Genomic DNA, 20,739 nt, shown 5'->3' with positions numbered 1-20,739 from the left:
CTTTCTTTGAAGGCATAGTCTTGGGGGACTCCTTGTCAATCTTCTTTCTTTTGTCTTCCTATAGGTTCTTTGTTCTTCTCTCATCGCCTCGCAAGTAGTATCACAGAGCCTGGCGCATCACAGCACATTGCGCCCAGCACTACACCCACACCAAGAACCAGTATATACCCTAGCATCCCAGAGAATGTAGGTTGTGAGTTTGAGGAAGGGGCACCAGGTGATTCACCACGAACAAGTGAAGGTGGGAGGAGAGGAAGAGGAAAGATCTGGCCAGGCTGAGAGCCTGCGTATCTGGCCAGGCTGAGAGCCTGCGTTGTATGTCTGCTGTATGGGCAAGGGATTGGTATCCTACTGGGCTTGCCCCCAGACAAAATTTAATGCAGGAGCAAAAGGCATTGTCCACACCCTTTGAGTCCACCAAGAGCAGCCAGTGGAGAGAGTGCAACAGATCTCCTCTCGACTGCGGTGATGTCAGGGGCAGGGAATTACTGAAATGAAGACCACCATGGAGTGAGTGGTATCTTCACATCGACCTGCGGGGAGTCCCAAAGTGGGAAAAGTCCAAGCACCAAACACTGTTCTCTCACAAGCACTGTGACTGCTACCATTCAGACCTTGGGCACTCGGTTGCAAGAGGCTGCTCCTGCCAGATGTGACCGGCTAAATGGCCGGCAGTGACGCCGGGCTTTGCCTACAGGCGAGACATCACAAAGACTGTTTTTATGTAGCTTGCTTGTTATCCAGCTGGCGTACCCAGAACCTGCAGCATGGCAGGAGAAGGGGCAGTTAGGAAGGCTTCCTCTCGGTGTCCTCGTAGCCAGCCATTCCATCCAGGAGCCTTCAAATGATTAATGAAATGCCAGAGAGCAGGAAGGTGCTGGTAATCACTGACAGGACAGATTCTGTGCCCCCTTCTGTTGCTGTCTCATTTCCACTGGGAAAGTGATGAAGTTACTTTACCCCCCAGCGTTCATGGCATCAGTCAGTTGCTTTACACAGGAATTAACTTATCTGGCAGATGCCTCCTGCAGTATTTTGGAAGGATCCTGTTGCATGGATGCTTAATGCCGTAGCGACCTTCCGAATCACAGGAGAATCTGTCCCAACCCTTGACGTTGTCTGTACTTCAGCCCAAGGCTCAGTCACTACCTCTGCATGATGTGGAGGCAGCAGACACGGGTCTGACCGGCCAGGTAGGAGTGGCATAGCTTGTAAATACGGCTTCTTGGCTATGTGTGTCCGCCGTGGCTCAGTGGGCAGCACTCTTGCCTCTGAGTCAGAAGGTTGTGGGTTCGAGTCCCACTCCAGAGACTTGAGCACATAATCTAGTCTGACGCTCGCAGTACAGTGCTGAGGGAGTGCTGCAGTGTCGGAGGTGCCGTCTTTCGGATGAGATGTTAAACCGAGGCCCCGTCTGCTCTCAAAAGATCCCATGGCACTATTTCGAAGAAGAGCAGGGGAGTTCTCCCCGGTGTCCTGGCCAACATTTATCCTTCAATCACCATCACTAAAACAGATTATCTGGTCATTATCACAGTGCTGTTTGCTGTGCGCAAATTAGCTGCCGCGTTTCCTTCGTTACAACAGTGACCACACTTCAAAAGTTAGATTTCAGGAGATGGTTCTATTCACAGGGATTAGTGGAGACCTCGGGAACAGGCTGCCAGCTAGGAGTCCTTCAAGAGTAAATTGGGCCTGTTCCTGGCTGGGGTGGAGATCACCTCTTACAGAAGGTAAGTACTGCAGGAAATACAGGGACAGAGTGATCTCCTGGACAAGTTTCGATCGCCTAGATGGGTCGGAGAGGAATTTCCCAGATTTTTTCTCCCAAATTGGTCATTGGGTTTTTTATCTGGCTTTTCGCCTCTCCCGGGAGATCACATGGGTTCGGGTGGGATGGAGAGTGAAAGTAGATTTGAGGTTGGGATCAGATCAGCCATGATTTTATTGAATGGCGGAGCAGGCTCGAGGGGCCGATTGGCCAACTCCTGCTCCTATTTCTTATGTTCTTATGTTCATTGGCTGTAAAGCGCTTTGGGATGTCCGGTGGTCATGAAAGGCGTTTTCTTTCTTCTTGCCGGGAGTGAACATACTGCCTGTGGTGCCGTTGGACCTGAAGACGCTGAGCCCTTATGAAACCATTGCACTCAACCAATTCATGCAACACAGGGGGACCCAAAAGGATTTCCATCTTTGCCAATTCTGCAACTTGTAACGCAGCAGCAGCAGCAATTGCAAAGACCGTAGGAAAGTCTTGCCGAGCAAGCTGAATGCTTTAGCGAAAATGCACAAGCAAATGCAGCGATGCATGTTGAATGCAGAAACAGATGAATGGTCTCTGTGGAAAACAAACTCGACTTTCTCCACTACCGCACACCTGCAGCCTTGCATTAAGGATGATTTTGGCCAGAGCAGGCCTGGCTGATTGAGCAGTCATGTGCCCATTTTTTTTGGAGAGCTGGGGGAGGAACTTTGCTCAAAGTTATGAAATTCAGCATGGGACCTTATTTCAATAATGATTCCACTTAAATCTGGGTTCTGCTTGCCACCAATGCTGACTCATTTTGCCCATCAAAGTTGCACCTTGAAAATTCAGCGTGCTACGAATTGGGTACATGAGGTCAGGCGCACAATTTGCTGCCAACCAATGGCAGCACTCCGAGCTCGGTCATACCTAATGTCTTCCACAGTATTCTGTCGGATTGGTCAAGGTGTAACAGTGCGTCACTCTCGCCTCCTAAATCAGAAGGTTGTAGGTTCAAGCCCCACTTGAGCAGATAATCTAGGCTAACCCTTCAATGCAGTACTGAGGGAGTACTGCACTGTCGGAGGTGCCGCCCTTTGGAAGAGACTTTAAACCTGTTCCGGTGATTTAGATTGATTACAGACCCCACGGCATTATTGGGAGAAGAGTAGGGAGTTCTCCTGGTGTACTGGTCAATATTTCTCCCTCAACCAACATCACTAAAAACTGATCAACTGGGCATTTATCTCCGTGGTGTTTGTGGGACCTTGAGCACAAAGTGGCCGTCACGTTAATCCACATAATAGTTACTGCACTTCAAAGTAATGAATTGCCTGTGAAGTGTTTTGAGATGTGATGAGGTGCTTTATAAATACAAACCTTTCTAAAAGGAACCCTTTGCTTCCTCAGGTTTGAGAAAACTGGAAGCTTTCTTTGGGTTCCTCATTACAGTTATGGCTATTACATTTGGATATGAGGTAAGAGTGGATGAATTTTAAGTTTTTTAGTAACTGTTTGATTTGCAACATCTTAAACTGCAAAATCCTTGGGCCTTCCCTGTTTTAATTGGTTTGGCTGATGATCTAAATAGAAAATCGTGCAGATTCATACGTTCAATCTGTTGTGCTCTTTGCAGTTAGTCATTTGATGATAATTTCTCGATTGAATTGTATCTGTTTCAAAACCATAGAACTAAGTGAAGCTCTTTGAGTTCTGAACAAACACACATACAGAAGTAGTTTGTGCTAAAAACAGAAAATGCTGGAGATACTCAGCAGGTCAGGCAGCATCTGTGAAGAGAGAAACAGAGTTAATGTTTCAGGTCGATGACCTTTCGTCAGAACCCTTTTGTTTGTGTCTCCTGTTCTTCTCTCCCACAGGGCAGCTGTCTTTCACTCTGCCAGCACAATTCACACTTCATCTCGAGCCATCCTTTGTTTCTTAACCTGTCCCATTACCATCTCCTCTCGCCTTGAATGTCTCTTAATCTCTCCCGCCTTCTATCCTATCACAGACCTTCCCTTTTGTTCTTTCATCCCCTCTTTACAATCTTTAAAATCTATATTAACGATTTGGAGGAGGGGACCGAGTGTAACATATCCAAGTTTGCAGATGATACTAAGATGGGGGGGAAAGTAGTGAGTGAGGAGGACATAAAAAACCTGCAAAGGGACATAGACAGGCTAAGTAAGTGGGCAGAGATTTGGCAGATGGAATACAATACTGGAAAGTGTGAGGTTATGCGCTTTGGCAGGAAAAATCGTAGAGCAAGTTATTATCTTAATGGCAAGAAACTGGAAAGTACTGAAGTACAAAGGGATCTGGGGGTCCTGGTGCACGAAACTCAAAAGGTTAGTATGCAGGTGCAGCAAGTGATTAAGAAGGCCAATGGGAATGTTGGCTTTCATTGCCACGGGGATAGAATATAAAAACAGGGAGGTATTGCTTCAGTTGTACAAGGTATTGGTGAGACCGCACCTGGAATACTGCGTACAGTTTTGGTGTCCATACTTAAGAAAGGACATACTTGCTCTCGAGTCAGTACAACGTAGGTTCACTCGGTTAATCCCGGGGATGGACATATGAGGAGAGGTTGAGTAGATTGGGACTCTACTCATTGGAGTTCAGAAGAATGAGAGGCGATCTTATTGAAACATATAAGATTGTGAAGGAGTTGGATTGGGTGGATGCGGGGAGGATGTTCCCGATGATGGGTGAAACTAGAACTAGGGGGCATAGTCTTAGAATAAGGGGCTGCTCTTTCAAAACTGAGATGAGGAGGAACTACTTCACTCAGAGGGTGGTAGGTCCATGGAATATGCTGCCCCAAAAAGCTGTAGAAGCTACATCATTACATAAATTTAAAACAGAAATAGACAGTTTCCTAGAAGTAAAGGGAATTAAGGGTTACGGGGAGCGGGCAGGAATTTGGACATGAGTCTAGGTTCGGACCGGTCATGGCCCTGTGGGTAGCGGAGCGGGCCCAGGGGCCGTGTAGCCTGATCCTGCTCCTATTTCATGTGTCTAATTCTGTTAGATTCAGGAGATGGTTCTGTGATAGTAGATTGGCGGTTAGGATCAGATCAGCCATGATCTTATTGAATGGCGGAGCAGGCTCGAGGGGCCGATTGGCCTACTCCTGCTCCTACTACTTATGTTCCCCCATTTCCCAGCCCCTACCCTTGCTTAAAAATCTGTTCCATTTCCTGCTTTTTTCCAGTTCTGACGAAAGGTCATCGAGCTGAGCCGTTAACTCTGTTTCTCTCTTCACCGATGCTGCCTGACCGACCTGCTGAGTGTCTCCAGCATTTTCTGTTTTTATTACAGAAGTAGTTTATTGCTCTCCAGAACTTTCCTCTCTGGCCCCTCGAGCTGTTCGTCCTCCCTGCAGCCTCACATTGTTGGAATCCAGACTTGTGCACTGTCTCGAACTCATTGTTTCCTTAGACTTTAAAACTGTCCAACTCCCCACCTCCCTCTATTTTCCTTCTGTAATCCACAGGCTTTAAAGCCCTAGTTTTGTATCACCCAATCCGATGCCCCACTCCTTTCATCCCTGGTTGTATCCTGCTCTATGGGCCTTGGCCCTAAACTTCAGTTTATTCGTCAGGTGTTCCGTAGTGTTGCCAACACTTTCCTTCGCAAGCTAATCATTTTGCACTACAGTATTATGTTAATGGGAGCAGATTCACTGGAATAGAACGTCAATTTTACTGAGAATCCTCGTACCATCTCCCCCCCCCCCCCCCCCCCGCCCATTTCAACAAGAACCATAAAGCAGAATCTACAATGCAGGATGTTAATCCCGGGCCCCATCACCGCAACCCTGATTCCAAACGTATGGATGGTCTAGTCGTGTCCCGGAAGCATGCCCTCAAAGCCACTGGGCAGGGTTTGTGCATCAGGAGACCACACAGGCATGGGTTAAAACAGATCATGGCCCCTTCAACTTTTGCTCCTGGTCAAGAACCAAACGCAACATTCCGTACCTTGGCCTCCAGGGCGAGCTTTGTGGCCTTTGGATTTGTGTTGTGGCTACACTTCGCACGACTCTCCTGGGATCTCATGGGAGTTCCGTGCAGTTGCAGCTCCCCGTTGATGCATTGTGAGCATCCACAGGCTTTAACGGCCATGTTTGGTTTCGAGTTAAATTATAGACTAGGCTAGTACAGAAGATTAAGGGGTGATCTAATTGAGATGATTAAAGGATTCGACAAGGTAGATAGAGAGAAACTATTTCCTCTGGTGGGGGGAGTCCAGAACAAGGGGGCAGAACCTTAAAATTAGAGCCAGGCCGTTCAGGGGTGATGTCAGGAAGTACTTCTTCACACAGAGGGTAGGGGAAATCTGGAACTCTCTTCCCCAAAAAGCTGTTGAGGCTGGGGGTCAATTGAAAATTTCAAAACTGAGACTGATAGATTTTGTTAGGCGAGGGTATTAGGGTTACGGAACCAAAGCTGGTAGATGGAGTTAAGATACAGATCAGCCATAATTGAATGGCGGAACAGGCTCAAGGGGCTGAATGGCCTTCCTCCTGTTCCTCTGTTCCCACCTCTGTCACGTTCCACTTAATGGTATTTGTAACACTGCCACTTGGAGTAACCCTAACACCTTTACTGAGCATGACTGTTCCGCTTTGACGATGGCAAATCTGTTCTGACAGCTGGCGTTCTGCCTTCTCTGCAGGGCCTCTCCCCTGCTACGTCGTACTACTTTGTTGTGGCCCTACAGTGTGTGGAGGATGCTATAGTAAAGATGATGATTAGGCACCTTTGTAGGATTGTCTTCATTCCTTGAATGATCTACATCACCATATCACAGCCCCGTCCATCCATCAATTTAGCTTCAGGTCAAAATAACCTGGTGCAATGGCACAAGTCCTAGGGGTTTGTACGGCATGATAGTGGAAACCCATGCGCCACACTGCCCACCTTCAAAGCCATGACAATTTTCAATGTACAGACTAAGCTTGTGGTTTCCCAGATCCAATCCAGCTAGATTGTACTCCTATAGTGTGTAGGATGCATATCATTTGAAATGAAGACTCTACAAGGTAGGTAATCTACCATTTCAGGATCCAGAGGTTTAGTTTTTCTTTACTCCAGACTGTGTTTCTCTGCCCCACAGTATGTGACTGTAAAGCCAGACCAGGGCCAGCTGCTGAAGGGGATGTTTGTGCCCTACTGTCAAGGCTGTGGTACCCGCCAGTTGGAACAGGCGGTTGGAATTGTCGGAGCTGTGATCATGCCCCACAATATCTACCTGCACTCTGCCTTGGTCAAGGTGAGTATTGTGTGTATTCTCGTACTTATCTTTTTTTCAAAGTTTCCTTTTATATTTCCGGCTGACTGAAGTAGAGCTGCTTGTTACTTGGTGGTAAATGAGTGCTCAATACTGGCCAGCATTTCCCATCCTGCCTCTACCAATTTGTCAGTAGAACCAGAAGAGGGCACGGCATGGCGTGTTGCCCTGTGTCCTTGCCCATTTTCCTACCAGGCGTGACCAGTGACATTCAATACATTCGCCCATGTACAGGCGAGCGTATTGAAATAATAAAATGACGGAAGTACTTTATTTGACACAGCCTGTCGCCTGTGCCACAGCAGCGTGGGATGCCTGTTGCTGCAGATGGCACAGCGACCACTTAAAATGTAAATGCCCCAAATCACAGAGCGATACTTTGCATAGATTTCAATGCCAATTCCCCCCAGAAAATTGAATTTCACCAGCAAATCCGAGGCGGTTGGCAACACTACACTGCGGCCGGCCTCCAAGACCAACCTCTGACACCGCTTTAACGGGCCTCGCAAAATCTCCGATTTGAAAAGCCAGTCCCAGGCTTCGCGGGGCCTCCAGACAGCTGTGCAACCGCACATCTTAAAGGGAACATTACTCTCAAATGCTTCCGATAAATTCAAGGTACCCGACTTTGACTCATTTAATTGTGTGTACAGATAATGATACAGCACAGAAGGAGGCCATTCGGCCCATCGTGCCTGTGCGGGCTCTTTGGTAGAGCGATCCAATTAGCGCCACCGCCCTGCTCTTTCCCCATAGCCATGTACATTTTTCCCTTCAAGTATTTATCCAATTCCTTTTTGAAAGTTACTATTGAATCTGCTTCCGCTTCCCTATCGGGCAGTGCATTCCAGATCATCATAACTCATTGTGTAATCTCCTTGCAAGGACAATATATTGAAGGGGTGAGTGTGTTTGAAAGTGGGCCCATGTGTGAGCAGGGTTGGATTGGAATGGAACTGCCCCATCCCACTTAGCTGCCCCATCTCGCCTAGTTTGGGTGAGTAAGGAACCTGGCACCTGTGGAATGTTGGTGGATTTATTTTCAAGTGTATTTTTGAACATTGAACCCGTTTTAAATGACCTCCAGCATGGGGGAGAGGGGGCAGAGTTGGGTAGTTCAGTTTTTTAACACCTGAAGGTGCTGGCTGTTGCTGGGGTTACGGTTCTTCAAACATCAGTTACCATCCCATACCTCCCACAAGTAGCCACTCTTAATGTATGAGCATAAGTGGTGGATGTTGGCAGCCAAGCTTGATCCCACTCCTCACCTAATGTGCACACATCTGCACTGGATTTGCCCGTGGAACCCCAGATGTGGCACATCAGCCGGCCGGAACTTCCACCTGCCCCCTGCCTGTGCCCCCGACCCATTCCTGGCATTTGGGTCACGAACATATTGAGGGCGTGTGCTGGGACCATTTATGGCACCCGCCTCAGGTTGGTAATGTGGGTTGGCATTGCTGGCAGCTGAAGATGAAACCATTTTTAACACGTTCAAACTCTTAATTGGTGCTTTGTGTAATGCAATCACGCTGATGGATTGTACTAGGCACAGTGGCCTAAATAAATCCTGCGACCCAAGACCGACTTGGGCAGCATTCCAAAGGCACAAATGACGGGAAATATGTTGTGTGATGTGAGCCCAACATGTGTCCTGATGTAATACTGTAGGTATTCTCTGCTCAGTGTCGCCTGTCTGATTATCTCCCCGACCTACCCAGGTTACAGTGCTTTACTGACATAACTGAAAAGGAAGTTCAGGACTGTTGAAAACGTGTCTCATTGCTGAAGGAGCTTTCATTCAACCACTCGCCGCGCACTCTGAAATGCCAGTGCTGACATTCTCTCTTTCTCAGTCCAGGGACGTGAACCGAGCCAATAAGAATGAAGTGAAGGAGGCGAATCGCTACTTCTTCATCGAAGCCTGCGTGGCTTTGTTTATATCGTTCCTCATCAACGTCTTCGTGGTCGCGGTGTTCGCGGAAGCTTTTTATAATAAGACCAACGAGCAAGTGGTGAGTGTGGGAGTCATCGCACTCCGTGGGAAACACAGCCTTTTCAAAGTTGGCCATTCCCAAATCCCACCTCCAATACATAATCACCGAATGTTCGAGCACAGCAATAGGACACTTGCCCCATCAAATCTGTGCCAGTCATTTTCGCAGTGACCCGCCCAGTATAATCCCACTCTCCCCCTCACTCCCCGCACCCTTTAATATCCCACCCAGTCTAATCCCACTCTCCTCCTCACTCCCCGCACCCTTTAATATCCCACCCAGTCTAATCCCACTCTCCTCCTCACTCCCCGCACCCTTTAATATCCCACCCAGTCTAATCCCACTCTCCTCCTCACTCCCCGCACCCTTTAATATCCCGCCCAGTCTAATCCCACTCTCCCCCTCACTCCCCGCACCCTTTAATATCCCACCCAGTCTAATCCCACTCTCCTCCTCACTCCCCGCACCCTTTAATATCCCACCCAGTCTAATCCCACTCTCCCCCTCACTCCCCGCACCCTGTAATATCCCACCCTGTCTAATCCCACTCTCCCCCCTCACTCCCCATACCCTTTAATATCCCACCCAGTCTAATCCCACTCTCCCCCTCACTCCCCGCACCCTTTAATATCCCACCCAGTCTAATCCCACTCTCCCCCCTCACTCCCCATACCCTTTAATATCCCACCCAGTCTAATCCCACTCTCCTCCTCACTCCCCGCACCCTTTAATATCCCACCCAGTCTAATCCCACTCTCCCCCTCACTCCCCGCACCCTGTAATATCCCACCCAGTCTAATCCCACTCTCCCCCTCACTCCCCATACCCTTTAATATCCCACCCCGTCTAATCCCACTCTCCCCATCACTCCCCATACCCTTTAATATCCCACCCAGTCTAATCCCACTCTCCCCCTCACTCCCCATACCCTTTAATATCCCACCCAGTCTAATCCCACTCTCCTCACTCCCCATACCCTTTAATATCCCACCCAGTCTAATCCCACTCTCCCCCTCACTCCCCATACCCTTTAATATCCCACCCAGTCTAATCCCACTCTCCTCACTCCCCATACCCTTTAATATCCCACCCAGTCTAATCCCACTCTCCCCCTCACTCCCCATACCCTTTAATATCCCACCCAGTCTAATCCCACTCTCCCCCTCACTCCCCATACCCTTTAATATCCCACCCCGTCTAATCCCACTCTCCCCATCACTCCCCATACCCTTTAATATCCCACCCAGTCTAATCCCACTCTCCCCCTCACTCCCCATACCCTTTAATATCCCACCCAGTCTAATCCCACTCTCCTCACTCCCCATACCCTTTAATATCCCACCCAGTCTAATCCCACTCTCCCCCTCACTCCCCATACCCTTTAATATCCCACCCAGTCTAATCCCACTCTCCTCACTCCCCATACCCTGTAATATCACACCCAGTCTAATCTCTTCCTATAATGGGATGCCCAAGATTGTATGCAATCCTCTAACTGGGGTCTTGTACAAGTTTAACATTACCTCTTCAATGATCTATTTCATGGCCTTCTCTACTTGCACTGTCTCCTTCAATGCTGGTATGGGCAGGTTGTGTTGCCACTGGAACAGGCTGGCAGAGCTCAGGCTGGTTTCAGTCTGACGTCGCTCCTTCCCTCGTTTACACTTTTGGTACGTGGTCTGTGCAGCCTGCAGACAGTACGTGGTGATCCTGTATACATTCATGTACCTGTTGTCCAGTAGAAATCGCTGACTAGCCGCAGGTGTTGCTACGGCGATACCGTTTTAATCACCTGCACTAATTTTAGTAGAAAACACTTCACACACACACACAACCGAGAAATGTGCTCCACGTGTACACTTACTGTAATTAAAGATCTCCCACCGTCACCGTTCAGTAACTGAGGAAGTAAAGCATTCAAAGATCAAAAAACACTCGCACACTCTGCTTTCCAACAAACGCACAAAGGTAAAAGTTGACATGCATTGGCCGTGCAATTCTGAGAGTTGAGATCACAGGCCGATCGATGGTGTCTATCACTCATTTTTTTATTTATGAATCCGCTGTGCAATTAGCCACGTCTGGATTCCCAATTAGCCACATGTGACTAATGGTCACCAGAGTCTTACTTTGTTCATTTGATTTGCTAAGTGTTGGCCCTATTGTCAATCGAGGAGAAATGAATAGCACAATTTTCAATGCTTGGGCTCCCCCAGATGGCTTAGTGAATAATTGCAAGACATGGTGTCATATTGAGCCAGACAGACCAGAACGGTACTAGGTTCAGTCCCTGCTCTCTGCTGAGTTTGTTGACCTGAATTTGAACTGGGGTGTTTTTGGTCACTATAGTCAGCAGGAACCATGGCTGATTTTCCTTTTCTCATCCCTAGCCCAGGGATGCTGATGTCATGGTTAGTGACCCTTCTGTCACCTTGGCTGACATCCGCTAACTCAGCAGAGGCCTGGGGTGGTGGCTGGGACCTTCCTGTTCTGTATGGGTCAGTATCGCACTCGTCAGTGTGTTGGCCCACTGAGTGTAAGAGACATGTGAAAGGATGCTTTCTCTCCCGCTCTGGTCCTTGGGTCTCTCCGTGCCATGCACTGGCTGCAGCTGAGAGCTTCCTGCACAAACTTTGCGCAGGCCAATGTGGATGCTGCACTGGAGCCTGGCCCACTCGGGTGGCATTTCCTCGATTCCTCTGATGGGGCAGAAGGCTGGGCTGCTCCGAGCATTCCCAGGATGGCAAGGCTGAGGGAAGTCATCTGTTCCTCGGTCACCTCAGTAAAGTCCAGTTTTAAAACAAGAATGTCGTTTGCCCAGTGGCTATTTTGACGAGAGACCAGAGGGCTCCCAGCAGCCGTGGATCTGTAGCCCAGCAGAAGTCAAGAGAAGAGACAACTGAAGGAGTGGCGAGCAGAAAGCATGTTGTGCGATTGAGCTGTGACAAGTCTGCAGGGTGAATACATTGCGAAAGGTTATGGAGCGGTGAATGATGCTGTATGCTGCGGCTTGTATTTCACACTTTCATCAAACTTTTTTCTTTTTTTTCTTTTTCAAGCATGATGATTGTTTCAACAGCAGCATTCATCACTCCTCTCTCTTCCCTATGAACAACAAGACTTTAGATGTTAATATCTACAAAGGGGTAAGTGGAGCTGCATTTAAACCAGACCGGAATGGCTTTCAGCACAGCCTGTTCAGTTCTTCCATGGCTATGGGTGGAGAAAGTAACCCAGTGTTGTTTTGAAACTGAAAATCGCTGTAAATCAAGATTTCAAAATGCACTCTTCCAGTAAAATACAAATGTGCTGTTTCTAATTGCTGTATATGGGTGATTAACTGAGGTTACCAGGGTGAAAGTGAAACTGTTCTGCATGATGGCACACAGCAAAGTGAATCTGGACCCTGTTATGAATGACTGGGCCCCAGTGCAGTTACAGTGAATCCACGCTCAGTTCATCTGGTCATGCTCTTGATCTCTCGCTTGTATGTGTTCTCGGCCTTCCCCTCTCTCTGTCTCCGTTGCGCTCTCACTCGTTCGGCATCTCTCTTGCTCTCCCCCTCTCTGCATTTCTATCTCATGCATTCTTGGTGTCTCGCATGCGAACACCATCTTTCTCTTGTATAGGCTCTCAGACTCACTCATGTTCCTGCTCCCCCTCGTTCTTTTTCTCTCTTTCGCTGAAATTTCACTGATTCTTTTGGTTTGGTTTTACTGTGGTATTGTTCTAAAATCCAGAAAAATCTCTGCCACCACCCAGTAAATGTTTGTGACTATTGGGGCATAGTAAAGATACATCTTGTTGATTATTTAGAGCACTTCTATTTCAGTCAGTGAGAACTTGGCTGCACTCGCGTGCGATAACCCTCCTGTTGTCTTTCTCTCAGGGTGTTGTGTTGGGCTGCTATTTTGGTGCTGCCGCTCTCTACATCTGGGCCATTGGCATCCTGGCTGCAGGTCAGAGTTCAACCATGACCGGAACATACTCGGGACAGTTCGTCATGGAGGTAATCTTTAACTAAGAATTTCTGTGTGGCTTTTTTTTGTTGCTTTTCTCAGAGTTTTCTTGTGACCGAAACAGGTCTGTAGGAAACAAGGAGCATTCAGTGAGCCAGTGAACTATAGGGGTCTTACTATTGCTCTATGAATATCTGCAGAGGTGGGGGGTTGTAATATTGGTCAGGATGAGACAAGGCTATATTTTTGCCATGATTGCTTCTGACATTTGCCAACCCAACAATGGTCACTGGCCCTGCACTTCAAAATAATTAATTGGATGTGAAGAACTTTGGGACTTCTGAGACCCAATAGCATGGAGGATACTTCCATTAGGATAGATTTTGTATAAATACCACTAATTATGACTGACACACAATCTAATCAATTTATACATGCTCAGTGCTTCTCTCTGTCTCTATCTACGTTTAATCAATTGGTCACACCGCAGGTAAAGGCTGCGCAGGCAGAAAGGGAATGGGTGACCAACAGGCAGAGTAGTAGGCACAGGCAGGTAGTGCAGGGGTCCCCTGTGGCCATCCCCCTCTCAAACAGATATACCACTTTGGATATTGTTGGGGAGGATGGCTTATCGGGGGAAGGCAGCAACAACCAACTTCCTGGCACCATGGGTGGTTCTGCTGCACGGGATGGGAGGAAAAAGAGCGGGAGAGCTATAGTAATAGGAGATTCTATTGTAAGGGGAATAGATAGGCGTTTCTGCGGCCGCAAACGAGACTCCAGGATGGTATGTTGCCTCCCTGGTGCAAGGGTCAAGGATGTCTCGGAGCGGCTGCAGGGCATTCTGGAGGGGGAGGGTGAACAGCCAGTTGTCGTGGTGCACATAGGTACCAACGATATAGGTAAAAAACGGGATGAGGTCCTAAAAGCTGAATATAGGGAGTTAGGAGGTAAATTAAAAAATAGGACCTCAAAGGTAGTAATCTCAGGATTGCTACCAGTGCCACGTGCTAGTCAGAGTAGAAATAGAAGGATATTTCAGATGAATACGTGGCTAGAAGAATGGTGCAAGGGGGAGGGATTCAAATTCCTGGGACATTGGAACCGGTTCTGGGGGAGGTGGGACCAGTACAAACTGGACGGTTTGCACCTGGGCAGGACCGGGTCCGATGTCCTAGGGGGAGTGTTTGCTAGTGCTCTGGGGGAGGGATTAAACTAAAATGGCAGGGGGTTGGGAACCTGTGCAGGGAACCAGAGGAAAGGGAAGCAAGGATAGAAGCAAAAGACAGGAAGGAGAAACGCAAAAGTGGAGAGAAATCAAGGGTGTAAATCAAACATGGCCACAGTAAATAATAATTCTAAAAGGTCTAAGAGTGTTAAAAAAACAAGCCTGAAGGCTTTGTGTCTTAATGCGAGGAGCATTTGTAATAAGGTGGATGAATTAGCTGCGCAAATAGATGTAAACGGATATGATATAATTGGGATAACGGAGACATGGCTCCAGGGTGACCAAGGCTGGGAACTCAACATCCAGGGGTATTCAATATTCAGGAAAGACGGGCAAAAAGGAAAAGGAGGTGGGGTAGCATTGCTGGTTAAAGAGGAGATTAACACAATAGTAAGGAAGGATATTAGCTCTGATGATGTGGAATCTGTATGGGTGGAGCTGAGAAATACCAAGGGGCAGAAAACGATAGTGGGAGTTGTATACAATCCCCCAAACAGTAATGCTGAGGTTGGGGATGGCCCTAAACAGGAAATTAGAGATGCGTGCAATAAGGGCACAGCAGTTATCATGGGTGACTTTAATCTACATATAGATTGGGCTAACCAAATTAGTAACAATACTGGGGAAGAGGAATTCCTAGAGTGTATACAGGATGGTTTCCTGGACCAATATGTCGAGGAACCAACTAGAGATCAGGCCATCTTAGACTGGGTATTATGTAATGAGAAAGGATTAATTAGCAATCTTGTTGTGCGAGGCCCCTTGGAGAGGAGCGATCATAATATGATAGAATTCGTCATTAAGATGGAGAGTGAAGTAGTTGATTCAGAGACTTAGGTACTGAATTTAAATAAAGGAAACTATGATGGTATGAGGTGCGAGTTGGCTAGGATTGATTGGGGAATGTTACTTAAATGGTTGACAGTGAACAGGCAATGGCAAACATTTAAAGGTCGCATGGATGAACTACAGAATTTGTTCATCCCTGTTTGGCATAAAAATAAAACAAAAAAGGTGACTCAACATTGGCTAACAAGGGAAATTAGGGATAGCATAAGATCCAAGGAGAGGACATATAAATTGGCCAGAAAAAGCAGCAAACCTGAGGATTGGGAGCAGTTTAGGATTCAGCAAAGGAGGACAAAGGGATTAATTAAGAGGGGGGAAATAGAGTATGAGAGTAAGCTTGCGTGGAACATAAAAACTGACTGTAAAAGCTTCTATAGATATGTGAAGAGAAAAAGATTGGTAAAGTCAAGTGTAGGTCCCTTGCAGTCAAAATTGGGAATTTATAATAGGGAACAAAGAAATGGCGGACCAATTAAATGCATACTTTGGTTCTGTCTTCACAAAGGAGGACACAAATAAACTCCCAGAGATGTCGGGGAACATAGGGTCTAATGAGAGGAAGGAACGGAATGAAATCAGTATTTGTAGGGAAATGGTGTTCGGGAAATTGACGGAATTGAAGGCCGATAAATCCCCAGGGCCTGATAATCTACATCCTAGGGTACTTAAGGAAGTGGCCCTAGAAATAGTAGATGCATTGCTGGTCATCTTCCAAAATTCTATAGACTCTGGAACAGTTCCCATGGATTGGAGGGTAGCTAATGTAACCCCACTATTTAAAAAAGGTGGTAGAGAAAAAACGGGGAATTATAGACTGGTAAGCCTGACATCGGTAGTGGGGAAAATGCTAGAGTCCATTATAAAAGATGTAATAGCAGAGCACTTGGAAAACAGTGACAGGATCGGACAAAGTCAACATGGATTTACAAGAGGTAAATCTTGCTTGACTAATCTACTGGAATTTTTGATGATGTAACTGAGAGAATAGATAAGGGAGAACCAGTGGATGTGGTGTATTTGGACTTTCAGAAGGCTTTCGATAAGGTCCCGCATAAGAGACTAGCGTGCAAAGTTAAAGCACATGGGATTGGGGGTAAGGTACTGACTTGGATAGAAAACTGGTTGGCAGACAGGAAGCAAAGAGTTGGAATAAACGGGTCTTTTTCCGAGTGGAAGGCAGTGACTAGTGGGGTACCGCAGGGATCGGTGCTAGGACCCCAGTTATTCACTATATATTAATGACTTAGACGAGGGAACTAGATGTAATATCTCCAAGTTTGCAGACGACACAAAGCTGGGTGGGCGTGTGTGCTGTGAGGAGGATGCAGAGACATTCCAGTACGATTTGGACAGGTTGGGTGATTGGGCAGATGCATGGCAGATGCAGTATAATGTGGATAAATGCGAGGTTATCCACTTCGGTGGCAAAAACAGGAAGGCAGATTATTACCTGAACGGCAATAGATTGGGAAAAGGGGAAGTGCAACGAGACCTGGGTGTCCTTGTGCACCAGTTGCTGAAGGTAAGCATGCAGGTGCAGCAGGCGGTTAAGAAGGCAAATGGTATGTTGGCCTTCATAGCGAGAGGATTCGAGTACAGGAGCAAGGATGTCTTGCTGCAGTTGTGCAGGGCCTTGGTGAGACCACACCTTGAGTATTGTGTGCAGTTTTGGTCGCCTTATCTGAGGAGGATGTTCTTGCCATGGAGGGAGTGCAGCGAAGATTCACCAGACTGATACCTGGGATGGCAGGAATGACGTATGAAGAGAGATTGGGTCGATTAGGCTTGTATTCGCTAGAGTTTAGAAGAATGAGAGGGGATCTCCTTGAAACTTAAAAAATTCTAACAGGACTGGACAGACTAGATGCAGGAAGGATGTTCCCGATGGTCGGGGAGTCCAGAACCAGGGGTCACAGTCTAAGGATAAGGGGTAAGCCATTTAGGACTGAGATGAGGAGGAATTTCTTCACCCAGAGTGGTGAACCTGTGGAATTCTCTACCACAGAAGACAGTAGAGGCCAATTCATTAAATATATTCAAGAAGGAGTTAGATATATTTCTTAAGGCTAAGGGGAGAAAGCAGCGACAGGGTACTGAATTTGGATGATCAGCCATGATCGCATTGAATGGCGGAGCGGGCTCGAGCGGCCGAATGGCCTACTCCTGCTCCTATCTTCTATGTTTCTATCTAGGAGACTCTGGCTGGTACTGTGGCTACTACACTTTCCATTCACCTGGGTTTCCACACAGCACATACTGATCAAACTCTCATCTGTTTGTTGGCTAAAAGGGTTCTCCAAGAAATGAGTTTGAGACCGTCTCAAATCAAATCTTAATGGAAACAGAGTACAAAACTACCACAATCCATGTCTCTCGCACAATAGCAGATGGGAAAGTGGGAATGTTAAATTTAGACAAAGATTCTCTTTTGAGGTTCAGGTTCACATACATTGTTGAGGTGATATCGAGAGAGCTTTACTCTATCTAAGTCGTGTTGTACCTGCCCTTGGAGTGTTTGATACAGTGTAAAGCTCCCTCTAAACTGTATCTAACCCGTGCTGTACCTGTCCTGGGAGTGTTTGATGGGACAGTGTAGAGGGAGCTTTACTCTGTATCTAACCTGTGCTGTACCTGCCCTGGGAGTGTTTGATGGGACAGTGTAGAGGGAGCTTTACTCTGTATCTAACCCGTGCTGTACCTGTCCTGGGAGTGTTTGATGGGACAGTGTAGAGGGAGCTTTACACTGTATCTAACCCGTGCTGTACCTGCCCTGGGAGTGTTTGATGGGACAGTGTAGAGGGAGCTTTACTCTGTATCTAACCCCGTGATGTACCTGCCCTGGGAGTGTTTGATGGGACAGTGTAGAGGGAGCTTTACTCTGTATCTAACCCGTGCTGTACCTGCCCTGGGAGTGTTTGATGGGATGGTGTAGAGGGAGCTTTACTCTGTATCTAACCCGTGCTGTACCTGCCCTGGGAGTGTTTGACGGGACGGTGTAGAGGGAGCTTTACTCTGTATCTAACCCGTGCTGTACCTGCCCTGGGAGTGTTTGATGGGACAGTGTCGAGGGAGCTTTACTCTGTATCTAACCCATGCTGTACCTGCCCTGGGAGTGATTGATGGGACACTGTAGTACACTGTATGTACAGAATATCCAGTCTTTGAGTGAAGTACTCAGAAATTTACATTTTTATTTGAAGGGCTTCCTGAACTTGACGTGGTCCCGCTTTGCTCGTGTTCTCTTCACTCGATCCATTGCTATCACCCCGACACTGCTGGTGGCATTGTTCCAGGATGTGGAACATCTGACAGGAATGAATGACTTCCTAAATGTTCTTCAGAGCATGCAGGTGAGATGATTCCCCTTCAACAACAACAACAACATCTTGCACTTGTATCATGCCTTTAAAATATAAAAAGAAACTTCACAGACAGACAAATTAGAGAACCCCGCGCCAGGAAGGGCGAGATTAGGAGGCTTGACAGAAAGCCTGATGAAAGAGTTGGGTTTTGAGTTTTTTTTTTTTTTTATAAAGGTGGGGAGTTTGGGGAGGGAGTTCCAGAGAGCAGGGCCAAGGCAGCTGAAGGCTGTGCCACCCATAGGTGGTGGGGTGGGCGACACAGAAGAGAGCATTCGGGAGATGGTACAAGATTCGAGTAGATTGCACTGATCGGCTGGGATAACGCTGAGGAGCAATTTGTCGACGAGGACAGGGATTTGAAGTTCAATCTGTTGAGGGACAGGGTGCCAATGTAGGCTGGTGAGGATGCATTACATAGGATTACATAGGATGTACGGCACAGAAACAGGCCATTCGGTCCAACCAGTCCATGCCGGTGTTTATGCTCCACTCGAGCCTCCTCCCATCTTTCCTCATCTAAATCTATCAGTGTAACCCTCTATTCCCTTCTCCCTCATATGCTTGTCCAGCCTCCCCTTAAATACATCCATACTATTCGCCTCAACCACTCCCTGTGGGAGCGAGTTCCACATTCTCACCACTCTCTGGGTAAAGAAGTTCCTTCTGAATTCCCTGTTGGATTTCTTGGTGACTACCTTATATTGATGGCCTCTAGTTATGCTCTTCCCCACAAGTGGAAACACTCTCTCTGTATCCACTCTATCAAAACCTTTCATAATTTTAAAGACCTCTATTAGGTCACCCCTCAGCGTTTTTTATTTTCAAGAGAAAAGAGCCCCAGCCTGTTCATCCTTTCCTGATATGTATACCCTCGCATTTCTGGTATCATCCTTCTAAAGCTTCTCTGCACCCTCTCCAGTGCCTCTATATCCTTTTTATAATATGGCGACCAGAACTCTGCACAGTGCTCCAAGTGTGGTCTAACCAAGGTTCAATACAAGTTTAGCATAACTTCCCTACTTTTCAATTCTATCGCTCTAGAAATAAACCCTAGTGCTTGGTTTGCTTTTTTTATGGCCTTGTTAACCTGTGTCGCAACTTTTAGTGATTTGTGTATTTGTACTCCGAGATCCCTTTGTTCCTCTACCCCACCTAGAATCACACATTCCAAGTGATAAGTGAGCTCCACATTCTTCCTACCAAATGTAATACCTCACATTTATCTGTGTTGAACTTCATTTGCCAATTATATGTCCATTCTGCAAGTTTATTAATGTAGCCTGTAACTTGTTGCAGTCCTCCTCAGTATTGACTATCCCCCCCCCTCCCCCAAATTTGGTTTCATCCGCAAATTTAGAAATTGAATTTTTGATTCCCATGTCTAAATCGTTAATGTAAATTGTGAACAGCAGTGGTCCCAGCACTAATCCTTGCGGAACACCTTCTGCCACTGAATAGCTATCCTTTACTCCTATTCTCTGCTTTCTGTCCTGAAGCCAGCCAGCAATCCATTCTGCTACTTGTCCCCTGACCCCGCATTCTCTGACCTTGTTCATCAGTCTATTATGGGGTACCTTATTGAAGGCCTTTTAAAAATCCAGATAAATTACATCTACTGCATTGCCATTGTCTACTCTCTCTGTTACCTCTTCAAAAAATTCAATGAGGTTGGTCAAGCAAGACTTTCCCTTTTGAAATCCATGCTGACTATTTATTACTATGTTTTTGGTTTCTAGATGTTCTTCTATTTTCTCCTTTAGTAGGAATTCCATTATTTTTCCTACCAGCGATGTTAAGCTGACTGGTCTATAAATCCCTGGACATGTTCTATCCCCCTCCTTAAATATCGGTATTACGTTAGCTATCCACCAATCCTCTGGCACTGCACCTTTTTCTGACGATGCAGTTAAAGGCCAAGTGGGACCTAGTGTGGGACAGGATACTGACGGTAGAGTTTTGGATAGGTTGGAGTTCATGGAAGATGGTGGCCAACAAGCTGGGTATTGGGGTAGTCGATTCTAGTTAAAAGCTCTGTTCAAGGCCAAAATGTGACTGAGGTTGTGGATGGTCTCTGGCTGGGGAGGGGGATGGAATCGTTGGCAAGGGAGCAACATTTGTGGTGGGCACTGAAGACTGGCTTCACTCTTTCCGATGTTGAGCTGGAGGAAGTTGTGACTTACACATATTTGGATGTCGGATAAGCAGTCTGACAGCACAGGCAGACAGCAATTCTGACGTGCAGAAGCCAACAACATTTTTAACAGTTTACAGGGAAGTCTGGAGCCTACCGTGTTTGGAC

The 20,739-nt window shown here is 47.0% G+C and overlaps 2 protein-coding genes across 9 annotated transcripts in view; one reads left to right on the top strand and one right to left on the bottom strand.

The window, feature by feature from the left end:
• The window catches only part of LOC147096970 (uncharacterized), a 1,290,222-nt gene that overhangs the window by 748,478 nt on the left and 521,005 nt on the right, over window positions 1-20,739 (bottom strand). The gene's annotated exons all lie outside the window — the stretch shown is intronic.
• Window positions 1-20,739, top strand: part of LOC147096973 (natural resistance-associated macrophage protein 2-like) — a 180,149-nt gene that overhangs the window by 86,088 nt on the left and 73,322 nt on the right. For 6 of the 7 annotated variants that reach the window (XM_085972672.1, XM_085972674.1, XM_085972673.1 and 3 more), the window contains 6 exons: window positions 3,155-3,222; window positions 6,872-7,027; window positions 8,902-9,060; window positions 12,102-12,188; window positions 12,932-13,051; window positions 18,279-18,428. In XM_085972672.1, coding sequence (XP_085828798.1) covers window positions 3,155-3,222; window positions 6,872-7,027; window positions 8,902-9,060; window positions 12,102-12,188; window positions 12,932-13,051; window positions 18,279-18,428 — 740 coding nt within the window. The remainder of the gene's footprint in view (window positions 1-3,154; window positions 3,223-6,871; window positions 7,028-8,901; window positions 9,061-12,101; window positions 12,189-12,931; window positions 13,052-18,278; window positions 18,429-20,739) is intronic. The other variant, XM_085972677.1, reaches the window with a different exon arrangement.

Source organism: Somniosus microcephalus, chromosome 33, assembly GCF_052327205.1.
Source record: "Somniosus microcephalus isolate GS21.2 chromosome 33, FLI_Smic_1.0, whole genome shotgun sequence".
Lineage (NCBI taxonomy): Eukaryota > Metazoa > Chordata > Chondrichthyes > Squaliformes > Somniosidae > Somniosus > Somniosus microcephalus.
The sequence above is the reverse complement of the archived record's forward strand: the minus strand, read 5'-3'. Positions and strand labels throughout refer to the sequence as shown.